The sequence below is a fragment of the Bubalus kerabau genome, chromosome 15 (assembly GCF_029407905.1).
Source record: "Bubalus kerabau isolate K-KA32 ecotype Philippines breed swamp buffalo chromosome 15, PCC_UOA_SB_1v2, whole genome shotgun sequence".
Lineage (NCBI taxonomy): Eukaryota > Metazoa > Chordata > Mammalia > Artiodactyla > Bovidae > Bubalus > Bubalus kerabau.
The window spans coordinates 21,686,297-21,714,262 of record NC_073638.1 but is presented as its reverse complement, the minus strand read 5'-3'; the positions used below and the strand labels follow the sequence as shown (position 1 = coordinate 21,714,262).

The window sequence follows — 27,966 nt, the reverse complement described above, 5'->3', positions numbered from 1 at the left end:
ATTAGCTGCATTTTACATGTCTTACCTGAGCTGAATTGCTGCCATCCAAGGCAGTGGTTGCAGGTAGATGCCTTGAAATTTAGATTTTAAAAACTTTTCTTCAAAGATGATTAAAAAACAAAAGAAAATTCATATATAAAAGTCATCAATATGCATTGCCTACTGAAATCAAACATTTAAAATGCAGTTTATTTTGTAGGTAGTGCAACTAAAAAATTAAAATAACGAGACAAAATGTGTGTGGGATAGTTTTGCCTAAAAAAATAAAGAATGCTTGTTCTTAGGGTTGCTGTTGGTTTGGCCTGCAGTTACTAGAGAAACTCCAAGGATCTCATTCCCTTTATGGTTCATGTCTAGACATGCCTGGAGACCAGGGAGATCCATGATTTAATCTAAGTAAGAATGCTTGTGGTGTTTTTAAATGCCCAAACAGAAGATTGCGTTTGTTTTATACAGCACCAGGAAGGTACCATTCAGCGGCTTGTTTACTGTTGTATTTGATTTCTGGGCGTTTGGTGATTAGGGAGATGGGGATGGTGTACTAAGGAAAGGAGGTGAGATTGGTTGTTAGGAGGAAAGCAAGAAGAGCGTAGAAAACAAATACGTCCTGCTTTAGCAAATTTATTATATTGGCTAAACTTATGACTCCTAAATAAAAACTAGAGTGATGAGAGTTGGGAATTACAAAAGATGGTGAAAGCTTATTCATTGCTTTCAACATACACAAATTGCTGTCTGGACATTTTCTAACTTCCATAGCTTTTTTTTTTTCATTTAATTTTTAAAAAATGTTTGGCTGTGCTGGGTTGTCATTGCAGCACTCAGGTTTCCTCTAGCTATGGTGAGCAGGGGTCTGCTCTCAGGTTGCAGTGCGATGATGGCTTCTCCTGTTGCAGAGCATGGGCTTTACGGCGTGTGGGCTTCAGTATCTGTGGCTCAACGGCCAGTAGCCCTGTGGCATGTGGAATCTCCCTGGACCAGGGATTGAACCAGGGTTCCCTGCATTGGCAGGTGGATTCTTAACTACTGGACCACCAAGGAAGTCCTCCATAGCTTTTGTCAGGGAGGAAGACGTGAACAATCAGACTGAGGAGAAATGATTGGAATTAAGCAGTTTCTTTTTAAACCTGTTTTTTTTAAAGGGTACATTTTCTTTTAAGAAATATAAAACCATGTTTTGATTTTTATGTAGATCAATAACTATTAGAATATTTTATTAATATTCATGATACTATAAATAAGAACTAGTTTATTTGTTGAAGCAAGACTAGATTGAAGTCAGCATGGTGCCTTTGAAGAACTAAAAATCAATGAATCTGTTTAATTATGAGAGGAGATTTTCTTTTGAGCTAAAATGAACTGCCAGCAACTTTTCTAATTTTATACTTCTGATTCCATTTCATTGTACTCTCATTAGTAAGAGTGCACCAGATTCTTGATTATCTTCAGTTTCTATTTATTGATTAATCAATAGTGTTGCCTTCTATATGAAAATGTTAAATTGATTTATCTTTTAGTAAATCAAACAATCTAAAATATAAGCTTTATAATTAGAGTTGCTTGAACTCTTGGTTATGACTTAGCAGCAGGGGCAAGCTTGTTGCATATTTATCATCTTTAGAGAACACAATCTAGGGATCTATGGTCTATTAATAGAAAGATAGACAATTTCTACAATATATAATTAAGGTAGTGATAGTATATTAATTTTATTAATATATACAATATAATAAGTTGTGTATTATTTATATACTTATATAATTATCTTAAGTACTAAGATAGTTAGATTAATAAGTGTTTCAAGACTCCTGAATACTAATGTGAGCTTTGTTGTTGTCAAGCATTTAGGAAAAAGGAAAGAAGAAAAACACCAACGATTGGCACACAGAGAGGGCTATGTGGAAAATATGGGTCTGAGAAGGAAAAGTAGGATATAGATAAAGGGAGAAGATGGAGAGGATGCTCTTGGTAGTAGGAGCAACTTATGAGGAAAAAACACAAGCAAATTCACGGAGACCGTAATACGCATGGTGGATGGGAGAGCAGTGAATGTATCCCCATTGGGGAAATAGTAATAAGATCAGAGAGGCAGTGAAGTAGGAGATAGATCTTGGAGCACTCTAGGTATCAGGCCAGGGGATTTTAATGTTATTCTTCTGTTTGAGGGACCTATGACTTACATGACATGTTGTTTTATGGAGATTAATAAAGTGACATAGATTAGAAGAGGGAGAGACAGAGGAGACTGAAGGTCCATTTAGGAGATTATTTTAATAGCCCCGGCATAGAGTCACATAGAATATACGGTCTGAATGAGAGAGGCTTTGTGAAGGGAGCTTCACGGGGCTTTGGTAACTAGTTAGAGGACAGAATTAACCTCCAGGTTTCCATGACAAGTAGAGATGTTGGCAGGCAGATCTACTTAGAGGAGAATTATGAGGTATTTTAGGTTTAGGTGTATATAGTTGTAAGTAATGGAAGGACATTGTGATGGAGTTGGGTATTTGGAGGTGGAACTCTGGAAAAAGATCAGAACTGAAAGGAGAAATTTAGTAGTTTTTCTGAAGCTGTAGTAGTTGAAGTCATGAGGCTAAATTAGATTGCCAAGAGAGGTATGTTGTCTTATTTTTCACTGAACCTCCAGCACATGCTGTGGTTCACTCAGGAGTAGGTGACTTCAGCAATGTGCTTTTTTTTCTTTTAATTTGCTAAAATTGTTTTCTTCTTTTTTTAACTTGGCTGTGCCAGTTATTGGGAGTGCAGAGTCTTAGCCACTGGACCCCTGAAAAGTTCCAGTAATGTGCTTTTCTTGAATAGAGAAAATAGAGTGAGAAAAGTGAAAGGCTCAGGACCAACTTTGAGAGCATCTATTTCCTATTAAGGGGCTGGAAGGTGGAAATAAACCTTGAGGAAGGTTGGTCCACAAGAGAAGCAGAAGAGCGGAGTCTCAACAAAAGTCAAACCATTTTAGACGGGGTCATAGACACAAAGTGAAAGTGGAGAGTGAAAAAGTTGGCTTAAAGCTCAACATTTAGAAAACGAAGATCATGGCATCTGGTCCCATCACTTCATGGGAAATAGATGGGGAAACAGTGGAAATAGTGTCAGACTTTATTTTTTGGGGCTCCAAAATCACTGCAGATGGTGACTGCAGTCATGAAATTAAAAGACGCTTACTCCTTGGAAGGAAAGTTATGACCAACCTAGATAGCATATTCAAAAGCAGAGACATTACTTTGCCAACAAAGGTCCGTCTAGTCAAGGCTATGGTTTTTCCTGTGGTCATGTATGGATGTGAGAGTTGGACTGTGAAGAAGGCTGAGCACTGAAGAATTGATGCTTTTGAACTGTGGTGTTAGAGAAGACTCTTGAGAGTCCGTTGGACTGCAAGGAGATCCAACCAGTCCATTCTGAAGGAGATCAGCCCTGGGATTTCTTTGGAAGGAATGATGCTAAAGCTGAAACTCCAGTACTTTGGCTACCTCATGCGAAGAGTTGACTCATTGGAAAAGACTCTGATGCTGGGAAAGATTGGGGGCAGGAGGAGAAGGGGACGACAGAGGATGAGATGGCTGGATGGCATCACTGACTCGATGGACATGAGTCTGAGTGAACTCCGGGAGTTGGTGATGGACAGGGAGGCCTGGCGTGCTGCGATTCATGGGGTTGCAAAGAGTCAGACATGACTGAGCGACTGAACTGAACTGATAGACACAAATGAATTCAAAGGAAACTGCTGCCTTGACACCACCGCATCATAAAGTTTATCAGTGGAATTAACCAGAGGGCAGAGGGTGACCTCACTGGCTCTACCAGAAGGTTGCTTCAGGGCTTGATTCAGTGGGACTTTCAAGGGGCAATGAACTTCTCTAGGCTATTACTAAACAGATTAACTTTCCTGACTGCTTTTCACCACTGATTGATCTCTGTCAACTCTTAAAAAACAAACAAACAAAAAAACCTCAGGTAGATTTTCAAGATTTTTAGAAATAACTTGACAATTCTAGGGATTCAGTATAGCCAACAAGTAAACAGAGTGCACAGGTGAAGAAAGTCTATTCTCTTTAAGAGCTCTATGAAACCAAAAGGAGGAAATTGGCTATCTTGTTAATTGGTTTACAAGAAGGAAAATACTTTAAAGTATAATTCTCTTAAGCATCACTCTATGTTGACTTATTCTTATTTTTGTTTCTATTCCCTACATTTGGTACTTAAGTCTTTTTTCTAGGCAGAATTTATATCCTTTAGTTTTTAAGAATTACATAACATTTATTATCTTTATTTCCTCTGCAAACATGGAATATATCGTAAGGATTTCATCTTGCTTACATTTAGTAAAGTTCATATTGTCCTTCTCTTAGCTCATCTGCTGCTGCTAAGTCATGTCAGTCGTATCCGACTCTGTGCGACCCCATAGACAGCAGCCCACCAGGCTCCTCCGTCCCTGGGATTTTCCAGGCAAAAGTACTGGAGTGGGGTGCCATTGCCTTCTCCAATACATGAAAGTGAAAAGTGAAAGTTAAGTCGCTCAGTCGTGTCCAACTCTTAGTGACCCCATGGACTGCAGCCTACCAGGCTCCTCCGTCCATGGGATTCTCCAGGCAAAAGTATTGGAGTAGGGTGCCATTGCCTTCTCCACTTAGCTCATCTACTGCTGGTTTAAATCTCAAGCTCAGCTTCTACTTCCTGGGTAAAATCTTTCCTGGTGCTTTTAGCTAATTTTGGTATTTCCCTTTTCTGTCTCTTTGCACTTAATATATTCACTCTATGATTTGTATCTTCCATTAGTAAGATAATATTATTATTCAATACTCAAATTCAGTTTTGAAATCAGTCTGTAATTATAATGTTGCAATTAATATTGCAATGAAATGCAGCAGTTTATTGTAATATCTTATGAAAAAACCCAAAGGAACTTTTTGGCTGACGTAGTATTAGAGAATGCTGTTCTGTATAACACACATTTATTATATTAGCACAAAGTCTTGTCTGTATAATTTCTTACACCCTGAATTATTTTTAGTGGGCTGACTTGGTTTCCACCTTGATGCATGATACAGAGACTCTCATGGACAGAGAAGCCTGGCGGGCTACAGACATTTTTGTGCTCTCCAGGACAATGCCACTTAACCATTACATGTGCTTGATCATGCACATGGAAAATACAAATAAAGTAGGAAAAAGGCTTGTGGTAAATAAAACACTTGCAGGTAACTTTATCAAAAAGAAGCAGCATATAGTTTAAGATTCATTTAGTTGATCAGTAAATGAGTTTCACTTATTAGTGGATTAGGCAGCTCTAAACTTAATTTCTTTGAGATTCAAATGAACATTACATGACTGCAGATTTTTATTAGATAACGTTTTAGCATATGCAATTTCGTTTCCACAATTAATGTGACTTCCCTTGTATGTAATTCAAATATAACAGGAGTGACTTGCTGTGTGGGTTTCTAGGCTAGTTCACTGCTTTAAAAAATGGTGCTATTTAGTTGCCTTTATCAAAAATATACTTTCTACTTGAGTGGGAGTTTTGGTAAAGCATCTGTATTTTTTCCCTTGTTAGCAATGATGTGCCTTTGCAAACAGTTGGATGAGTCTATGAATGTAATTTTCAATTTAAGGAAGGGAAGCTAATGAAATCAGAGGTCTGATTAAAAAGGCTACTATTTATGACATCAAAAGTCCAATCAATGTTATGTCCAATTTAGATGATATTTTAAAATTATTTTGCCTATTTGAAAACTTATATGCACAAATAGTTTTATTTTATAGCTGAAGTTCAGCTAAAATTAGGAAGACAGATTTCAAAATAAATCTTTGTTGGTGAACCTTGGGGCTTGAAGATACTGTAGCAAGTGAGTTGAATTCCCTCATGTTAAAATGAAGAAATGTGATTCTGGAAACTGTTATTCTAGAAGATCTTTTGGGTTATTTTCATGTTTTAAACTATTTGAATCTGTGTTTCAGGTTTAATAAGGTAAAATCTGTCTTTGATGCTCTCTTTTCTTCTGTTCTTCATCCTTATCCTGTATGACCAGAAACCTCATGTAGCTGCCATTTTCTGTGGTGCCTCCTCTAGGCTTTTTCTGCTCTCCCAAACTTTACCAGGTGGAACACAATTCTTCTGTTCTGCTATGAATGTATGTCTGTTGCTCAGTTGTGTCCGACTCTTTGTGAACCCATGGACTGTAGCCCACCAGGCTCCTCTGTCCATGGGATTCTGCAGGCAAGAATACTGGAGTGGGTTGCCATGCCCTTCTCCAGGGGATCTTCCTGACCCAGGGATCGAACCCAGGTCTCCGGCATTGCAGGCAAATTCTTTACCATTTGAGCTTCCTGGGAAGCCCCCTCTACTATGGGTAACCCATCTGGAAATCCTGGAAAGACAGTATCTAAATCAAAGGAATGAATGTCTGATAGTGGGAATTTTATACATTACATGAAAATAATGAGAGAGCTGAATTTTTTTGTCTTCAAAACTCAATAGCTATTTTCTATTCCACTTAAATATGAAGTTGACTTAGGCTTGCCCAGGCTGAACCTTTCACTAAATTATAGTACGATTTGAATGGATGTTACTATTTGTGTATTTAATTGCTGTAAAGAAACTCAGGAGACCTCAGTCTGAAACAACCATTGTTCTTTTTTTCTGGGCTATTCTGCTGAACTCAGTTATTTCCATGATAACATTATTGTCTTGGTCACTAATGCTTGAAAGTTGAAGTAATTTTTGAGTATTCCAAGCTCTGCATCCAAATGGTCTTGGGTGATTTCTTTCTCTAGAAAACAAACCTGTTGAAAGTTGAAATTTTTTTAAGCCCACAGCAGTGTAGCAGTGCTAATATGTAGTGGATGGTCAGTAGATAGTCACTGAAAACACAGAGTAAATGTTAGTTATAACAGAAAGGATAATTGTCATTAATGCGTAGGAGGTGATTTAAATATGGTGTTTAAGATCATCATAAATAAGTAACTGAAGGAAGTCTTGTGTGATGTTTAGTTTCTATTTGATTGTTCTTTCCTGAAATCTAAGTACATTGTTGTTCTACTGTTCTATTCATAACTTCCAAGGCCTGCCTGGACCTGTTGCAGAAAATAATGCAAGGAAAGGGTTCAAAACTTCATCAGCTAATGTGTTTCCCCAACTCAGCATGCAGTAGAATGGCTTGTCATCCGGGAAGGTGAAATAATGGAAGAATTATTCAATACCATTTTAATATTGTAAATGTAAACCAAACCATTTGAAAAGGAAAAATTTGAGTATGTGCTAATACATAGGTTACCTTTGGTTCTGAAGCAAATTTTATTTCAGCAATATATGTATGAATAACCGTCCTGATATTCAATTCTGTCACCTCTAAGTTAAAAAAACTAAAAACTTTGCAAAAATTATCTCAGCCAAAGCTAGAAAAGATGAGAATAAATGATGCAAATTTGGCATAATAATCTTTGTTAAACTTAAGGCATTACTAAGCATTCAAAAGTGTAAAATAAAGCTAAAATCTCCTTGATAGCTAGGGGAGATCTATCTTAATGATATTCCAACTTGGCTGCCCGTTAGAATCACTTGGAGATTTTTAAAGAATCCCAAAGCCCCAGGCTGCACTCCATATCAATTAAATCAGAATATCTAGGGGTAGGACGGAGAAGGCAATGGCACCCCACTCCAGTACTCTTGCCTGGAAAATCCCATGGACCGAGGAGCCTGGTGGGCTGCAGTCCATGGGGTCGCTAAGAGTTGGACACGACTGAGTGACGTCACTTTCACTTTTCACTTTCATGCATTGGAGAAGGAAATGGCAACCCACTCCAGTGTTCTTGCCTGGAGAATCCCAGGGACAGGGGAGCCTGGTGGGCTGCCGTCTATGGGGTCGCACAGAGTCAGACATGACTGAAGCGATTTAGCAGCAGCAGCAGCAGGGGTAGGAGCTAGGCATCTGCATTTTTAAAAAGATATTCAGGTGATTCCAAGTACAGCAGGTTGAAAACTCCTGCCATTGAGTAAGGGGAATGAGTAACACATCATGGCAGCTGAAATAAGTCATATACTGTAGAAATGGAAGGACTAGTCTCACCTTTGTATGTTCTGAGTTTATACTGAAATGAAGTGTTAGTCACTCAGTTGTATTCGACTCTTTGCGACCCCATGACTGTAGCCCACCAGGCTCCTGTATCAATGGGATTCTCCAGGCAAGAATACTGGAGTGGGTTGCCATTCTCTTCTCCAGGGGAACTTCCCGACCCAGGGATTGAACCCACGTCTCTTATGTCTCCTGCATTGGCAGGTGGGTTCTTTACCACTAGCACCACTTAAATACTCACTGAATTGAACTGAACTAGTCTTATTAAATCATGTTGTTACTAGACATCAAGGTGTTTAACCATCTGTTTCCACAGTCCTTGTATTATCATTTCACATACCTCTTCAGCATCAAAGATATTACAATAGCCAACGCACCTCCTATTATTTGTATTCCATCTCAGTTCATCACTGGTGAGGTTTGTAAAAATCATACCACTCCAGCATGCCTGGAGCCAAATATATCCATATTCTGCTACCACCAGGGATAAGATTTTTATTCCAGCCAGTAGGTTTGTAACCTACTCCCCAAATCCCATTTTAGAGTCTGCTTCCTTAAACATTCCTGATACAAACTGTCTTAGACTGAGCTTCTTAGAGTCTGCGATAGGGAGTTTCATGCAGAAGGTTTACTGGGGAGTTTTGTTGAGAGATACACCCATAAGGGAGTGAGAAAGAGGATTGGGGAGAGGGAGAGGAGGGCCACTGATCTGGTTGTTGCTGAGGCCTCTGCCCATCTTACGGGAGCTCTGGAGATGAGATGGCTCTTCAGAGTTGTTGCTCATTGAGGCAGGAGGGCCAGGTTTTTTTCCTTCACACCAGCCAGTCAATGATTGCAGGCCACCCTTTGGGCAAGGAATAACTTTTTAAAAATAGAGTTGATTAACATGATTTAATAAATAAATCAACATATTTAATGATAAGAAAGGCATTTTTGAGCACTTACTATATCCAGTAAATTCAGCTAGGATCCACATCTGGCAGTCTGATTCCAAGGCCTTAGGTACACACCTTACCCACCTTTTTATAGATAAAGATTTTTTTAAATTAGAGAAGTTGAGAAACTGCTGCAGGTTTCTAGTCAGCTAGAGGGCTGGGAGTCAATCTCATGATGCTTAATTTCATCGCTTATTTCTTAACTACTCTACTGCACTGCCTTCCTCTAACAACTGCTGGGTAGGCCCTGGACAAGATGCTTTAAAACAAAAGATTATTAATTGTGATCTCACTAACAACCCTATGAGGTCGCTATTGTTCCTTTCAGGAAACTGAAAGTTTGAGACGCTAAACCAGTTGCCCAAGGTTACATGCATAGTGAGTTGTAAAGTTGCAGTTTACACCCAGGTCTGGCTCCAAAGCCTATTATTATTATTTTTTTTAATTTATTTTTAAAAAATTAAAAAATATTTTAATACATTTAAAAAAGATTACCTTCCATTTATAGTTATTACAAAACATTGGCTAGATTCCGTGTGTTGTACAATACATCCTTGAGCCTGTCTTACACCCAATGGTTTGTGCCCCCCAACTCCCCCACCCTTATATTGCCTCTTCCCCCCACCTCACTAGTCTGCTGCTTTTTTTGTGTGTATTCACTAGTTTGTTGTATTTTTCAGGTTCCACATATAACTTACATCATACGTGCTAGTCTTTTTCTGCCCTCCAAGTCTACCCATGTTGCTGCAAGTAGCAAAGTTCTGCTTCTTTTTTTTTAATAACTGAGTAATATTCCTGTGTGTGTGTGTGTGTGTGTGTGTATGTGTGTGTGTGTCACATCTTCTTTATCTGTTTGTCAGTTGATGGACACTTAAGTGGCTTCCATATCTTGGCAATTGTAAATAATGCTGCTTTGAATATTGGGGTGCATGTTATCTCTTCAAATTAATGTTCTTGATTTTTTTTTTTGAATATAGCTAGGAGCAGAATTTCTGGGTCATATGGTAGTTGTATTTTTAGTTTTTTGAGAAACCTCCATATTGTTTTCCACAGTGGCTATATCAATTTACGTTCCCACCAACAGTGTACAAGCGTTCCCTTTTTTCCACATCCTCGTCAACATTTATTTGTGTTCTTTTTGATGATAGCCATTCTGATAGGTGTGAAATGATAACTCACGTAGTTTTGATTTGCATTTCCCTGACGATGAGCTATGTTGAACATCTTTTGTTGGCCATCTGTATTCTCTCTTTGAAAAAATTTCTACTCAAAGCAGAAATTTCTACTCAGTTCTTCTCAAAGATCATATTCTTAAACATTATGTTGTGTAGGAGGGAAAGATGTGACAAAACAATAGCATTAGTGAAAAAGACTGCTTGGCTGTTAATAGTTCAGCGTGAAGCAGAGACGTGATGGCGCTACCACTAAGGCAAATGCCACCTGAGGCTGTGTTCCGGATACACAGTTTCAGAGCAAAGTAACAGTCCACGCTATTCCATCATGGCAGAGCACACTTGGAGCATTGCGTGGGAGTCTGGGCTCCAGCCTTTAAAAGAGGATTACTGACGCACCTGAAACGCATCCAGATGTGAGTGATGACATGTCTGAGTAACATGTCTGTGGGAAGAACTACTGAAAAGCTAAGAATGGTTAGCTCTCTTCCTAAAGAGGAGGCTCAGGGAAGGCTCAATAGCTAGTATTTGAAGTGTCTTCCTGTGGTGGAGAATTCGATAAAATCTGTACGGTTCCGGAGGGAAAAACTAGGCTTTTCAGATAGAGTAAAGAGTTGGCTGTAGCTTCTCAAGGAGAGGGACTGCCTGGCCTTTGGGGCTTTTTAGAAAAGAAATGGGCTTCCTTATAAGAGAAAACTTCTTTTTCACTGACAAAGAACCTGAATGACCACTTACCATGGGTGTTAAAGACATATTCTGGGTGTAATGGTTCTTAAATTTAGTGGGGTATAAGAATCACCCAGGGGAACTTGTTAAATATTGATTCCCAGACCTGCCTTTAGAGGTATTGATTCAGTGGATCTGGGATAAAGTCCTGGAATCTGCATTTTTAACAAGCAGCTCAGTGGATCCAAATCAGGTGATCAGTGACCTACCCTTTGAGAACTAGTAAGACTAGATATACTTTGAGGTCTTTTCCATTTATTTTACAGTGAAAAATATGTGGAGTCAACACAATGACTGTTCAAAGAAAGTTGTGTTTAATTTTAGAAAAGATCCAAGACAAAATGCTTTAATATGTTGACAGTTTTGAGAGATAAAATGAGAGACAAAAATACTGGAATGTAGGCTCTTAGGATTTGGAAGGAGAAGGATTGATTCTTATTTATGTCATAAAAGATAGGACTTAAAGAGCAAAACAGAAGATAGAAATCCACGTTGAAAATCTTTAAACACTTTACGTAACGAATATCCTCTACATATGCCAAGGAGCAATTTGATGGGGACCTGGAAAGAGCTGTCAATTATCCTAAAGGGCAGCACCTGTGTAAGGCAAAAAACCTATCCGGCCTCGGGACCCAGGTTTATATAAACTGCAGCCTGGAACTGACAAACCAGGTGTGGTGAGAGAGGCTTCTGACTCTGGCCCCCTTCCTGTTGGGCTAAAGATCTTTTGCTGGCAAGTATAATAATATATATTTGATTAATCTTAACTTTTGAATGTGCAACCTGAGAGCCACAATTTTAGGGACAACTATATCCTGAAATGTTTTTGCTCTTTGTAACTATGTTTTCAAACAGTAGTGCTTGGTGTAACTTACTCTCCTGGATCTGGACTTTAAAAACATTTAATTTGCATAATCATTTGTTAAGTATATTACAGTATTAAAATTTTTTTTTTCTGTGAGAATCATTAAAGGTTAGTTGAGGAACTGGTTTGCTTGGCTGTTTTGTTGATACTATTGATGTGCTTTTTTAAGTTCATTAAGGATTAGCAAGTGACTTCTGTTTTAAATTTAAGGTACATATATAAAATTTCCAAATGGTAATTACATGTTGATAGTAAGTTAGACCCTTGTTTCTGTTTAATTTCTTCTTGCTTCCTTTCAATGGTTTCAGACCTCCTTGTAGGCTCTTCTTGAATCATGAGAGATGAAATAGCAACAACAGTCTTCTTTGTGACAAGATTAGTGAAAAAACATGATAAACTGAATAAAGAGCAAATAGAAGACTTTGCAGAAAAGCTGATGACAATCTTGTTTGAAACATACAGAAGTCACTGGCACTCTGATCACCCTTCTAAAGGGCAAGCCTTCAGGTGAGAGCTAGGATGCGGTAGGCATAGCAGAGGGCAGTAACAAGCCAGCAGCTACCGCGTGCAGTGACTGTTGGCCGCCTATAAATAATGAAAATTTATTTGTTTGAACTTGGGCTTGAAAAAAGGAGAGTAGTAGATTATAGCACAATTTGAAAACTATAGAGGAAACCTCCTTGTGCGAGGTGGATTAAACAGTTTCTAACTTGTGTTTACTGTGAAGGATATACAGAGAACCTTTAGTCTTCCCAGGTGGCTCTAGTGGTAAAGAATCCACCTGCCAGTGCAGGAGACACAAGAGATGAGGGTTTGATCCCTGGGTCAGGAAGATCCCCTGGAGTAGGAAATGTCAACCCACTCCAGTATTCTTGCCTGGGAAATCCCATGAACAGAGGAGCATGGTGGCTACAATCCATGGAGCCGCAAAGAGTTGAACATGAGTGAGCACATTTGGTGAACTAATTGTGTGATTTAGTAATGGAATCCATATTGTGTAAAAATTTGATATTTCACTCTTACTGTAGAACTTCTGAGGGGTGGTGAAGGAGTTGAGGGAAGACGGGAGTGAGGTGGGAGCTGTGTGTATTGGAGACCCTTGCCAGCTGCATGATTCTCCAACTATCACCACGTCGTTTCCCTTTTCTTGTTTCTAAAGGTGTATCAGGATAAACAATAATCAGAATAAAGATCCTATTCTAGAAAGGGCTTGTGCTGAAAGTAACGTGGATTTTTCTCACCTGGGACTTCCAAAGGAGATGACCATATGGGTAGACCCCTTTGAAGTGTGCTGCCGGTGAGTAATCTTATTGGAGCCAGTTTATGTGGTCTGTGACCCTTGGGAACCTTAGGTTATTTAGTCTATGCATCTTTGTGAAAGGTGATGCTACCAATCCCTGGATTAGCAATGAGAGCACAAGCCCATTAAGACTAGATGCAAGCTATATCAGACAATACAGACTTCATTTTAGGGTGGATGGGGTGGGAAGCACAAAGATTTTTCCATAGTATTTGAAATTTGACGTTAAACCTGGCATCCTATTTCCAATTGCATAAAGTCCAAGCATTTTAGGCAGTATCAAGGGGAAAGAGGAATTATCTGTCACCAGCAAATCAGTCCATTAGTTGAATCAAAAAAAGTTTGTCTTTTCCTTAGCTAATTCCTAGAAAGCTTTTATAGAATCCTTGACCTCCACCAATTATGACAGTATAGTAGCAGAAGGTCATAATGTCTCTCAATTTGCTTTGCTGACAAGCCATTTCAATTTGTTTTCTTAAACTATAGTTGATTTACAAAATTATATTAGTTTCAGGTATACATCATAGTAATTCAAAGTTTTTTTTTTTTTTTTTTTTTTTACAGATTATACCCCCATTTAAAGTTATTGTAAAACCTTGGCTATATTCCCTGTGTTGTACAATATATTCTTATATTTTATACATAGTAGTCTGTACCTACCCCTACCTTGCCCCTTCTCACTTCCCTCTTTTCTACTGGTAACCAATAGTTTTCTTATCTGTTTAGTCAGTTTTTTTTGCTATATACATATATTTTATTTTTTTAGATTCTACCTATAAATAACATCATGCAGTATTTGACTTTTCTCTGATTTATTTCACTAACCACAATATTCTCTGGGTCTATCCATGTTGCTGCAAATGGCAGAATTTCATTCTTTTTTATGGCTGAGTAGTACTCTAGTGTGTACATACATATACCACATCTTCTTTATCCATTCATCTACTGATGGACATTTGTGTTACTTCCAAGTCTTGGCTATTGTAAATAGTGCTTCTCTGAATACTGGGGTACATGTATCTTTTCAAATTAATGATTTTATTTTTTCTGGATATATACCCAGGAGTTGAGTTGCTGGATCACATGGTAATCCTACTTTTAGTTTGAGGAATCTCCATATTCCATAGTGGCTACACCAATTTATATTCCCACCAATAGTGTACAAGGGGTCCTTTTTCTCCATGTTCTCACTAACATTTGATACTTGTAGACATTTTAATGATAGCCATTCTGACAAGTGTGAGGTAATGTCTCATTGTTTTGATTTGCATTTCTTTAAATAATATAAAATATTGAGCATCTCTTTATGTGCCTATGAGCTATTTGTATGTCTTATTTGGAAAAATGTCTATTCAGATCCATTTTTAGGTTGGAAATTAAATTTTTTTGATATTAAAATTTGAAATCAATTTTGAATTAAAATTTGAAATGAAAAAATTTTGATATTAAGTTGTATGAGCTGTCTATATATTGTGGATAGTAACCCCTTATCAGTTATACTTGCAAATATTTTCTTCCATTCAGTAGGTAATCTTTTTGTTGATGGTTTCCATTGCTGTGCAAAAGCTTTTAACGTTAATTTGTTTTTGTTTTCTTTGCCTTAGGAGACATCCAGAAAATATTGCTACAATTTATATCAGAGTTCTGCCTATGCTATGTTCTGAAGAGTTTTTATGGTTTGCAGTCTTACATATAGGTTTATGATCCATTTTGAGTTTATTTCTGTAATAGCATGAGAAACTCCTTCTAATTTCATTCTTTACAAGTAGCTGTTGTATTTTCCCAGCACCGCTTATTGAAGACTCTCTTTTCCCTATTGGATATTCATGCCTCCTTGTTATAGATTAATTAGCCATAGATTCATGGGTTTATTTCTGGGCTCTCTATTCTTTCTTTGATTTGCATCTCTGTTCATCAATGATCAGTTCAGTCACTCAGTCATGTCTGACTCTTTGCAACCCCTTGAATTGCAGCATGCCAGGCCTCCCTGTCCATCACCAACTCCCGGAGTTCACCCAAACTCATATCCATCGAGTCGGTGATGCCATCCAGCCATCTCATCTTCTGTCGTCCCCTTCTCCTCCTGCCCCCAATCCCTCCCAGCATCAGAGTCTTTTCCAATGAGTCAACTCTTCACATGAGGTGGCCAAAGTATTGGAGTTTCAGCCTCAGCATCAGTCGTTTCAATGAACACCCAGGACTGGTCTCCTTCAGGATGGACTGGTTGGATCTCCTTGCAGTCCAAGGGACTCTCAAGAGTCTTCTCCAACACCACAGTTCAAAAGCATCAATTCTTCGATGCTCAGCTTTCTTCACAGTCCAATTCTCACATCCATACATGACCACTGGAAAAACCATAGCCTTGACTAGATGGATCTTTGTTGGCAAAGTAATATCTCTGCTTTTTAATATGAAGTATATTGTTTTAATAGAAGTATATTGTTTAGCCTTCATGTATTTGTGTTTTTTGCAGTTTTCTTATAGCTATCTAGGTTGGTCATAACTTTCCTTCAATGATACTGACCCTGTGATTTTTTTCCTGTTATATCTTTGTCTGATTTTAGTATCAGGGTGATGTGGCCTCATAAAATGAGTTTGGAAGTGTTCCTTCCTCTGAAAATTTTTGGAAATAATTTGAGAAGAATAGATGTTCACTCTTCTCTAAATGTTTGTTAGAACTCACCTGTAAAGCTGTCTGGTTCTAGAATTTTGTTTCTTGGGAGTATTTTTTTGCATTAGTGATTCAATTTCATTACTTGTAATTGATCTGTTCATATTTTCTATTTCCTTCTGGTTCAGTATTGGGAGACTGTACGTTTCTATGAATTTGTTTCTTCTAGGTTGTCCATTTTATTTGCATATAGATTACTATAGTCATGGTAATCTCTCTTTACAATCTTTGTAATTTGGTATTGTTGCTAACTTTTTATTTCTGATTTTATAGATTTAGGCTGTCTTCTTTTCTGTTGATGAATTTGGCTAAAGGTTTATCAATTTTATTTATCTTTTCAAGGAACCAGCTCTTAGTTTCATTTTTTTTTAAAACTGTTTTTGTTTCTGTTTCATTTCTGCTCTGATATTTATATTTCTTTCCTTCTACTAACTTTGGGCTTTGTTTTTCTTAAAGTTCCTTTAGGTGTAAGGTTATGTTGCTTGAGATTTTTCCTATTTCCTGAGGCAGGCTTGTATCACTATAAATTTCTCCCTTAGGACTACTTTTGCTGCATCACATAGATTTTTTGGATCATTGTGTTTTTGTTTTCATTTGTCTATAGGTATTTTTTGAATTTTCTCTTTGATTTCTTCAGTGATCCATTGGTGGTTTAGAAGTATATTGTTTAGCCTTCATGTATTTGTGTTTTTTGCAGTTTTCTTATAGCAACTTCTAGTTTCATAGCATTGTGATCAGAAGAGATGCTCAATATGATTTCAATCTTCTTAAATGTACTGAGAACTGATTTGTGGCCTAGCATGTGGTCTGTCCCAGAGAATGTTCCACATGCGCTTGAACATGTATTCTGTGGCTTTTGGATGGAAGGCCTGTAGGTATCTATTAAGTCCATTTGGTCTATTCTGTCAGTTAAGGCTAGTGTTTCTTTCTTGATTTTTCTGTCTGTATGATCTGTTCATTGATAAAGTGGGGTGTTAAAGTCTCCTACTATTATTGTGTTACTGTCAATTTCTCCCTTTATCTCTGTTAATATTGGCTTACATATTTAGATGCTCCTATGTTGGGTGCATATATATTTATAATTGTTACAGTTTCTTGGATTGATCCTTGATCATTACATAATGTCCTCCTTTGTTTGTTGTTACAGTCTTTGTTTAAAGTCTACTTTGTCTTAGAGTCTACTTTTTCTGGTGTAAATATTGCCACTGTGGCTTTCTTTTCATTTCTATTTACATGGTATATTTCTTTATATCCTCTCACTTTCAGTCTATATGTCTTTAGATCTAAAGTGAGTTTCTTATAGATAGCATATATTTGGGTATTATTTTTGTATCTTCATTCTGTCTTTAGAACACTTACTCCTGTTACATTCAAAGTAATTATTGATTGGTATGTACTTACAGTCATTTTATCAATTGTTTTGGTGTTTTTGTAATTCATTTTGTTCTTTTGCTCTCTTTCCTTGTTATTTAACTATCTTCAAATTATGTTGGATGATGTTTACACTTCATTCTCTTTTTGTGTGTGTATCTATGATATATTTTGATTTCTGGTTACCATGAGGTTTTATATAGCAATATGTATTTTATATGTATTTTTGTTGTTTAGTCTCTGAGTCGTGTCTGTTTCTTTGTGACCCTATGGACTGCTGCAAACCAGGCCTCCTTGTTTCCCTCACTATCTCCTGGAATTTGCCCAAGTTCATGTCCAAGTTCAAGTTTGTGAATTGGTGCTGCTATCCAACCATCTCATCCTCTGCCACTCTCTTCTCCTTTAGTTTTCAATTTTTCCCAGCGTCAGAGTATTTTCCAATGAGTTGGCTGTTTGCATCAGGTGGCCAAAAAGTATTGGAGCTTCAGCTTCATCATCAGTCCTTCCAATGAATAGTCAGGATTGGTTTCCTTTAGGATTGACTAGTTTGATCTCCTTGGTGTCCAAGGGATTCTCAAGAGTCTTCTCCAACACCACAGTTCAAAAGCATCAATTCTTTGGTGCTCAGCCTTCCTATGGTCCAGCTCTCACATCCATACATGACTACTGGAAAAACCATAGATTTGATTATACAGAACTTTGTTGGCAAAGTGATGTCTTTGCTTTTTAATATGCTGTTTAGATTTGTCTTAGCCTTGCTTCCAAGACAGAGAAGGCAATGGCACCCCACTCCAGTACTCTTGCTTGGAAAATCCCATGGACAGAGGAGCCTGGTAGGCTACCGTCCATGGGGTCGCTAAGAGTCGGACATGACTGAGCGACTTCACTTTCACTTTTCACTTTCATGCATTGGAGAAGGAAATGGCAACCCACTCCAGTGTTCTTGCCTGGAGAATCCCAGGGACGGGGGAGCCTAGTGGGCTGCCGTCTATGGGGTTGCACAGAGTTGGACACGACTGAAGTGACTTAGCATAGGATTGCTTCCAAGAAGCAAGCATCTTCTGTTTTCATGGCTACAGTCACCATCTGCAGTGATTTTGGAACCCAAGAAGAGAAAATCCATCACTGCTCCCACTTTTTCCCCTTCTATATGCCATGAAGTGATGGGACCAGATGCCATACTCTTTGTTTTTTAATGTTGAATTTTAAGCCAGCTTTTTCACTCTCCTCCTCACCCTCATCAAGAGCCTCTCTAGATCCTCTTCACTTTCTGCTGTTAGGGTGGTATCATCTGCATATCTGAGGTTATTGATATTTCTCCCAGCAATCTTGATTCCAGCTTGTAACTCATCCAGCCCAGCATTTCACATGATGTACCCTGCATATAATTTAAATAAACAGGGTGACAATATACAGCCTTGTTGTACTCCTTTCCCAATTTTGAACCAGTCAGTTGTTCCATGTAAGGTTCTAACTGTTGCTTCTTGACCTGCAACAGGTTTCTCAGGATACAGATAAGTTGATCTGGTATTCCCATCTCTTTAAGAATATTCCACAGTTTGTTGTGATCCACACAAAGACTTTAGCATAGTCAATGAAACAGAAGTAGATGTTTTTCTGGAATTCCATTGCTTTTTAAAAAAAGTGTGTGTGTGTATAAATGTGATTATTTAAGTTGCTGATCTCATTAATTTTAAATGCATTTTAACAATCCTTCACTTTTACTCCTCCTCTCTCATGCTTACTGTTTTTGACATCATATTTTACATCTAATTGTTTCATGTATCCTTTACTTACTTACTGCAGGTCTAGGCAATTTTACTACTTTTGTCTTTTAGTCTTCCTATTAGGTTTGTATGTGGTTCATCTTGCTGCTTTTAGTGTATATTTTCCTTTAACCAATAAGCTTTTTCCGTTTGTAATTTTCATGTTTCTAGTTGTGGTTTTCCTTTTTCACTTAGAGAATCCCTTTTAACATTTCTTGCAAAACTGGTTTGGTGGTGCTGAACTCTTTCAGCTTTTGCTTGTCGGTAAAACTTTTGATCTCTTTTTCAAATCTGATAGTAAACTTTGCCATGTGGTGTATTCTTGGCCATAATTTCTCCATTTCATCACTTTAAATATATTACATGATACTCTTCTGGCCTGCTGTTTCTGCTGAAAAGTCTGCTGATAGCCTTACGGGGATTCCCTGACATGCAACTTGTTGTGTTTCCCTTGCTTTTAATATTTTCTGTCTTTTCCATTTTAATAACAATGGATCTTGGTGTGGTCCTCCTTGGGTTGATTCTATTTGAGACTCTCTATGCTTCCTGGACCTGGATGTCTGTTTCGTCTCCCAGGTAGGGAAGTTTTCAGCTATTATGTCTTCAAATATGTTCTCTGACCCTTTTCTTCTCTAATGCAAATGTTAGTGTGCTTGGTGGTGTTCCAGAGATCTCTTAAAGTATCCTAATCTCTTTTTATTCCTTTTTTTTTGTTCAGGTTCAGTGATTTCTATTACTCTGTCTTTCAGCTTACTGATCTGTTCTTCTGTATCACCCAACCTACTGTTGAGTCCCTCTAGTGTATTTTCATTTCAGTTACTGTATTCTTCTGCTCTGTTTGATTCTTCTGTATATCTTCTAACTCTTAACTTTCCACTATTTTCCTCCATTCTTCTCTCAACTGCTCACTATTTTCCTCCATTCTTGTCCCAAGTTCTTTGTTTATCTTTATGATCTTTACCTTAAACTTTTTATTGGGTAGATTGCCTTTTTCCACTTACCTTCTGGGGTTTTATCCTGTTCCTTCATTTGGAACATGTTTCTTTGTTCCCTCATTTGTGGCCTAATTTGTTTTTATTTCTATGTACCTGGTTGGTTGGTAGTATTTCCTGACTTTGGAGAAGTAGCCTTTTGTAGGAGACATCCAGGGCATTCCAGCAGTGCTCTCCGCTCTGGTCACCAATGCTGTATGCTCTAGGGGTGCCCCCTATGTGGGCCCTTATGCTGTGGTGGGATGACGACTGTGGGTGGTCTGGTAGGTGTGGTTGGCCCCTGGTCTGGTTGGTTGCCTGCCTTGTATGGAGGCTGCCAGCTGGTGGTTTGCAGGGCTGGGTTGAGGCAGTTGTCTGTGGAACCCGAGGAGGGGCTCCCGGGGCTAGTGCTGGCTCACTGGTGGGCAGAGCTGGGCTCTGGGGCTGGCGTGGAGGTGGTGGAGGTGCAGGGCTGAGGTTTCTAATCTTAATGTCAGCCTGCTGGTGGGTGGGGTTGCTTTCTCATACAACTGGTTGTGGGTTCTGGAGTGTCCCACAGCTGGTGCTGGCTCATTGGTGAGTAAGGCTGGATCCCACAGTGGCTGGCTGAGGGGGTTCAAGATGTCCTAGAGCTGGTATTGGCCTGCTGGTGGGTGGGGGATGGTTGAGAGGGTGCTGGGGCTTAGTATTGGCTCACTGGCGGGCAGAGTTGTGTCGTGGGATCTCTGGCTGCAGGGCCTGGGGGTCACAAAGCTAGTGTTAGCCCACTGGGGGTGGGATTGTGTCTTGGGGCTGCTGGATGAGGGTCCCAAGGTATGCCAGAAATGGTGTCCACCTGCTGGTGGGCAGGATTAAGGCCCAAGTGATCCTGGGGCTGGTGCCCACCATCTGGAGTGTAGCCAGATCCTAGGGCTGGTGCTGACCTACTGTCAGGCAGAACCAGGGCCTGAGTTCTCTTGCTACAAGGGACTCAGAACTGGTGGCAGGCTGTTGATGGGGGTTTAGGAGGTGGGGATGGGGGCCCAGGGTCCCAGGGTGCCCTGGGGCTAGTGCTAGCTCATTTGGTGGGTGGAGCTATGTCTTGAGATTTCTGGGTGCAGGACCCTCGGGGTCCTGGATTTAGCTGCTGCAGGTCTGCTGGTGGGTGGGGCAGCACCCTGAGATAGCCAGCTACAGGGTCCAGGGTGTTCCAGAGCTTGATTTGGCCCATTGGTGGGTGGGGTAGATATCTGATTGGCTGACTGAGGGATCCAAGGTGTCTCAGAGCCAGGGTGGGGCCTGGGCCCAGGAGATCCTGGAGCTGGTGTTAGCCTGCTGGTGGGTGCGCTTGGTCCTGTCATGGTAGGCTGTGGGCCTGTGGTGGTCCTAGAGCTGGTGTCTGCCCATTGGTGGGTGAGGCCAGGGCCCAGAGGTCTTGATGGCCACTGGCGTGTGAACTTGGCCCTCAGGTTAGTGCTGGTTCATTGTCAGGTGGGCCCAGGGGTCAGAAGTTCTTGAGGTTGGTTCCAGAACACTGGTAGGCAGAGCTGGGTCCTAGGTCTCTGCTTGCAGGGCCCTGGGGATCCTGGGGCTAGTGCTGGTGCCCTGGTGTGTGGGGCCGGGTGCTGCGCCCTCTGGTGGACAGTGTAGTATTCTGGGGCCGCTATGGGCTCGGGTCTTCGGGCATTATGCCTGACAGTAGGTGGGACTGTTTCCCCACCTGGCCAGGTGTTTGGGCTGAGGCTCAGCACTGGTGCTGATGGGCTAGTGGCGGGTCTGGGTCCTAGATCTAGTCAGCTAGAGGGAGGACTTCAAAGCGGCCCTCGCCAGCACCAGTGTTCGTATGGTGGAACAAGCGCCTCGGAATGGCCGCTGCCAGTTTCTGTGGCCCCAGGGTGAGCTCCACAGCCTCCTGCTTCTGCGGGAGGCTCTCCAAGATCAGCAGGTGGGTCTGACACAGGTTCCTTTCAAACTGCTGCCTCTGCCCTGGGTCCCAGAGCATGTGAAATTTTGTGCGGGCCTTTTGAGAGTGGTGTCTCTGTTTCCCACAGCCATCTGGCTCTCCAGAAAGTAAGACCCTGGCCTTCAAAGCCAAACATTCTGGGGGCTCGTCTTCCTGGGGTCGGCGCTCTGGCCTGGGGAGTGTGATGTGGGGCCCACCCACTGAATGCTCTTTGGGGGAGCTGCTGTCATTATCCCCCTGTTTGTGTGTTGCCCACCTGCAGGTACGCGTCTGGACTGTACTCCACTCCTCTTACCTGTCTCTTTGTGGTTCCTTCTTTATCACGTTAATTGTAGAAGATCTTTTCTGCTAGATTTCAGTTTCTCATCAATAACTGCTGTCTAAATAGTTGTAGCCTTGGTGTGCTCATGAGAGAAGGTAAGCTCAGGGTCTTGCTACTCTACCATCTTGGCCTAATTCTCACAATTTGTTGTTGTTGTTTTCAAGTAACTCTTCTTGTAAGTTACTGAGCTGTTTCCAGAAAAGATTAGAAATAAAAACCTGTGAGAATTTGAGTCCCTAATGAATGCATTATTTTCCTTTTTTTCTTAGGTATGGTGAGAAAAATCATCCATTTACAATTGCTTCTTTCAAAGGCAGATGGGAGGAATGGGAATTATCCCAACAAATCAGTGATGCTGTTAATAGAGCCACATTAGACTACTCCTCCGGCACTTCCTCTGATGAAGAAAGTTGTAACAAAGAACCTCAGATAATTCCTAAAGTCAGCAATCCAAAGAGTATTTATCAGGTAAAGTGTTTCCATTTCTCCTCTGTAGTTTTTCCTTCTTTTTAAAATATAATTGTACTTATTTATTTGTGTCGGGTCTTTGTTGCCTCGAAGGTTTTTCTCTAGTGCTGGGAGTGGTGCGCGGGCTTCTCGTTGCGGTGACTCCTCTTGTTTTGGAGCACAGTCTCGAGTATTCGGGCTTCAGTAGTTGCAGCACATGGGCTCCGTAGTTGTGGCTCCCAGGCTCTAGAGCACAGGCTCAGTAGTTGTGGTGCCGGGGCTTAGCTGCCCCCAGGCACCTGGGATCTTAGACCAGGGATCATATGGGTGTCTCCTGCACTGCAGACAGATTCTTCATCCCTGAGCCACCAGGGAAGCCCACTTTTTTTTTTTTTTTTCTATTTTAATTCTAAAAAGAGTAGGCTCACTGTAAAAGCAAAGAAACAAATAATTGGAAAACACGGAAAAACAAATTATGAAGATTTAAATCACAATAGTGATATTCTGGCAAAATTTTTCTATTTTTTTCTTCCTTCTCTCTTTTTATTTCCTCAACTTGGCTGAGTGCTCAGGATATACATCATCTTTTCTAGTCGAATTTCTCCATATAGTATTTGAACATATATAAATTTTCTTTCGGGCTTCACTCGTGGCTCAGACGGTAAAGGATCTGCCTGCAATGAAGGAGACCTGGTTTCAGTCCCTGGGTTGGGAGGATACCCTGGAGGAGGGCATGGCAACCCACTCCAGAATTCTTGCCTGGAGAATCCCCACGGACAGAGGAGCCTGGCAGGCTATAGTCATAGGTTGCAAAGTGTCAGACATGACTGAGCAACTAAGCACAACACAACACAAATTTCCTTTCACCTAAATTCTTTCAGAATTAGATATTAAAATTAGTAGTTTTTGACAACGGAAAATAACATACCACCTGTAGAACATTTGGAATATTAAGTGATGATCAAAGAGCTGTGACTCCACCACCAGAGCAGTTTTCAAAAAAAAAAACACAACAAACATTTTTTATTTTTTAAGTCACAATCATGATCATAGGAGGATATGCATATCTATATATTGGAAATAGGTTTCATGACATACTTATCCTTACTAGGCACAATGCCTCAAATCTTTGATAAATTAAATTAATATCAACCATTTAAATTGATTTTATGACCCACTAATGGTGACAACTTACAGTTGAAAAAACACTGATTTAGGGAGAATCTCTGACACTTTGTATGTAATTTTTTTTCTTAACCACTTATGTATGGACATGTTAAAGCAATTTAACTATTTAACACTTTAAACTGCTTGCTTCCCTCCCTTATAGTTTATTTAGCTAACAAATTATTGGCAGACATCTAGGTTGCTTTCACATTGTTGTGGTATTAAAAAAGCTAATTTTTACAGAGATGTCTGAATCTTAAGTTGTTTCTTGATTTGGTTCTCAGACGTGGAATTATTAGGTCATTGAGTATGAGCATTTTACAAGTTAACCCATGGCAAAGTACTTTCTAAAAAGATGTCTTTATTTGTAGTCTCACCAACTCTATGTGAAAGTGTTTGTTTTATCATTTTCCCTAAGACTGGATATTCTCCTTGAACAATAGCATTTTATTAATTATGTTGTTCTGTTGCTCAGTCGTGTCTGATTCTTTGCAACCCCATGGACTGCAGCATGCCAACCTTCCCTGTCCTTCACTATCTCCCTGAGTTTGGTCAAACTCATGTCTATTGAGTCGGTGATGCCATCCAACCATCTCATCTTCTGTTGTCCCCTTCTCTTCCTGTCTTCAATCTTTCCCAGCATCAGGGTCTTTTCCAATGAGTCAGTTCTTTGCATTAGGTGGCCAAAGTATTGGAGCTTTAGCTTCAGCATCTGTCCTTCCAATGAATATTCAGGGTTGATTTCCTTTAGGATTGACTGGTTGGATCTCCCCGCAGTCCAAGGGACTCTCAAGAGTCTTCTCCAGCACCACCATTGAAGGCATCAATTCTTTGGCGCTCAGTTGTTTTATTGTCCAGCTCTCACATCCATACATGACTACATGAAAAAAACATAGCTTTGACTATTATAATATTGATTATATTACTAATTAAATTAAACATTAAAACAAAAACTCCATGTACCTAAATGTTGTAGGTACTATCTATCTAATGAATTTTTTCTTCACCCATTTATCATTTGAGGTCCTAATGTGTTGTTATAGGCTTTTCAAGGGTTAGGAATATTTTTGGGGCTTCCCAGCTGGCGCTAGTGGTAAAGAACCCAACTGCTAATTAAGTAGACATAAGAAAGTGCTAATGCAGGGGACATAAGAGACACAGGTTCAACCCCTCTAACCCCTGGTCATATTACTGGCAATTTTTTTTCCCCTAGCTTGTTTAGTTTTCTAAATTATATATATTGTTTGTATTTAGTTCTATCGAAGAAGGCAATGGCACCCCACTCCAGTACTCTTGCCTGGAAAATCCCAGGATGGAGGAGCCTGGTAGGCTGCAGTCCATGGGGTCGCTAGAAGTCGGACATGGCTGAGCTACTTCACTTTGACTTTTCACTTTCATGCACTGGAGAAGGAAATGGCAACCCACTCCAGTGTTCTTGCCTGGAGAATCCCAGGGACGGCAGAGCCTGGCGGGCTGCCGTCTCTGGGGTCGCACAGAGTCGGACACGACTGAAGTGACTTAGCATAGCATAGCATTTAGTACTATATATGAAAGTGAAAGTCTTTCAGTCGTGTCTGACTCTTTGCAACTCCATAGTCCATGGAATTATCCAGGCCAGAATACTGGAGTGGGTAGCCTTTCCCTTCTCCAGGGAATCTTCCCAACCCAGGGATCGAACCCAGGTCTCCCGCATTGCAGGTGGATTCTTTACCAGCTAAGCTACAAGGGAAGTCCAGGAATACTGGAGTGGGTAGCCTATCCCTTCTCTAGGGAATCTTCCCAAGCCAGGAATTGAACCAGGGTCTCCTGCATTGCAGGCAAATTCTTTTACCTACTGAGCTAGGTTGGAAGCCTCTCTCTATATAAAAGTTTTAAATGATGTAGTGAAATATTTGCCCTTAATTCTATTCTGATCCTTAGAAAGATCATCTTCATCTAAGGATCAGATCTGTAGTCAGCTATATTCTTTCAGAGCAATGTCCTTCCAAAGTGTGGTCTGCAAAACATTTGTACTGGCCATCTGGAATGTTTAAGATGGGTGTTTCTACACCTCAGCCCCAGAGATTGTGATTAAACAGTTTTGGATTGAGTGAGGTGGGGGTTGGATAGGTGAGAATACAGAATATATACTAATTTGAATAAATGTGTTTTTAAAAGTTTTAGTTGGAGTAAAGAATTTTGTTAAAAGACATGAAGTGACTTATTTCATAACCTCCATCAAGTCAATTTTCCAAAGATGATAATTAACTTGATTTCTATATGTTTGTATTTGCTATGCTTTTAAAAGTTTTAATACCTGTGAGTTATGCATTTATAGTTAATCCTTAAAGCTGGCTTATTAGATGATTAGAAAATCATCATGGTCCTTTTTATTTTCTCCCCAGGTTGAAAACTTGAAACAGCCCTTTCAATCTTGGTTCCAAATTCCCCGAAAAAAGAATATGAGGGATGGCCGGATGGGCCTCCTAGGAAATGCTTATCATGCATTGCATAAGACCCCTAAAGGTCACAGGCTTGCTGCCGGGCACCGGGTGGACAGGTACCACTGGGTCAACACACGCTGATATGCAGCGGCTGGGCCCTCATGGGCGAGAGCTCAGTGGAGCCACTTTTATATTCTCTGAAATGAAAATGAGTCTAAGCTGGAGAGGCCCAGGAAACAGAAAAAATAACTGCATTAGGGACTAGGGTACATGATGGTGAATCCTCTCATGCAGATCGACTATGTTCTTAACTGTACTTTTAATTGTTTAATTTTACTTGAAATTTTATGTAACACTAATGAATGTACCCTATAAGGTAATAGAATGAAGATACTGACCTGTCATAAGAGTCAATGAATTATCAAAAGTAACAGTTTAAATAAATGTGCTGTGTTTTTAATACCTTCCTAGTTGAGTCTGTTGCAAGAAAGTTTTAAAAGTTCTTGTTTTTCATTAGCCATTAAAAAAAAAGTAGACCTTCATTTAGGGAAGAGGGATCCTCACAATATATGTGGTTTACTCTTTTATCTGCCATAACTCTTCTGTTTCATAAGGTCAATTAGAGCATCTTTGAAAATTACATTTTAAAATACAAAATTCCCTTTAAAATGTTTGGTTTGTTACTAAGCCTCTTAGTAGCCTTAGTTATGACATTTTATGAGTGCTATAAAAGAGTGCTCTTATTATGAAGAATTCAAGTGAAGCAGGAAATACAAATACCAAGGAAATAAAAATCCCTCCCACCCTCCAGAAATTACCATTGTTAACATTCAATGATGCCCATCTTTCCAGTCATTCTTAATATACATATAAATGTAAGAATTAATATACAGACAATTTAACAAGAAAACTATACTACATGAACTATTTGTTATATATTTGAATTTAATTTTACTTGATCTTAGAAAAACGAAGAAACCTAAAGTGAAACTGAAGCTGTTGAAATATTTATATGATTGTCTACCACAAAGTATTTTATTTTTTGAAAGATTTCTATTATGGTTTTAAAGAAAGAAACGCCAGAAGGCCAGAAGAGTCTTTAAAACTTCGAAAAAAAAGTATTGTATTGCTTATTTGTTGCTATGAAACCTGCAGAAATTAGCATTCTTCATTTTTTCCTTGCCCCTTATTTTCCATGTCACTTTAAAAATTGAGGTATAATTGACATATAATATTATTAGTTTCAGTTGTACAACATGATTTCCTACTTATATACATTGTGAAATAACTACAACAATAAGTCTAGTTAACTGTCAGCCTAAGTACTGTTTTTTTCTTGTGATGGGAACTTTTTTTACTCTCTTGGCAACTTTCAAATATGAAACTTTTTAATGTCAAGGTTTAACATTTATGTTCTCTCCTGGAATAATTATTCTCCACAGGTGTTTTTGCTTAGTTGTATATTTCAACTGATTAAATAAATGCTCATCAGTCTTTTCTATATGTGAAATCTCTTTTGATTTGTCTTTGATTAGCTGCATTTTATTGGAGAAGGCAATAGCAATCCACTCCAGTACTGTTGCCTGGAAAATCCCATGGACAGAGGAGCCTGGTAGGCTGCAGTCCGTGGGGTCGCGAAGAGTCGGACATGACAGAGCGACTTCACTTTCACTTTTCACTTTCATGCATTGGAGAAGGAAATGGCAACCCACTCCAGTGTTCTTGCCTGGAGAATCCCAGGGACAGGGGAGCCTGGTGGGCTGCCGTCTACGGGGTCGAACCGAGTCGGACACGACTGAAGCGA

The 27,966-nt window shown here is 39.6% G+C and overlaps 1 protein-coding gene across 2 annotated transcripts; it reads left to right on the top strand.

Moving 5' to 3' along the window:
* The first annotated feature begins 11,510 nt into the window (after nt 1–11,510).
* BTG4 (BTG anti-proliferation factor 4) lies at nt 11,511–27,665 on the top strand. 2 transcript variants are annotated; one of them, XM_055547920.1, is made up of 5 exons: nt 11,511–11,650; nt 12,091–12,289; nt 12,942–13,079; nt 14,687–14,778; nt 15,056–17,421. In XM_055547920.1, exons 2-5 carry the CDS (start codon nt 12,117–12,119, stop codon nt 15,583–15,585), a joined length of 933 nt encoding a protein of 310 aa, XP_055403895.1. In that variant the 5' UTR covers nt 11,511–11,650; nt 12,091–12,116; the 3' UTR covers nt 15,586–17,421. The 2 variants fall into 2 exon arrangements, with proteins under 2 accessions (XP_055403895.1, XP_055403896.1); XM_055547921.1 differs by lacking the exons at nt 14,687–14,778; nt 15,056–17,421 and adding exons at nt 22,395–22,593; nt 26,124–27,665 and having other exon boundaries at nt 11,516–11,650.
* The last annotated feature ends 301 nt before the right edge of the window (nt 27,666–27,966 follow it).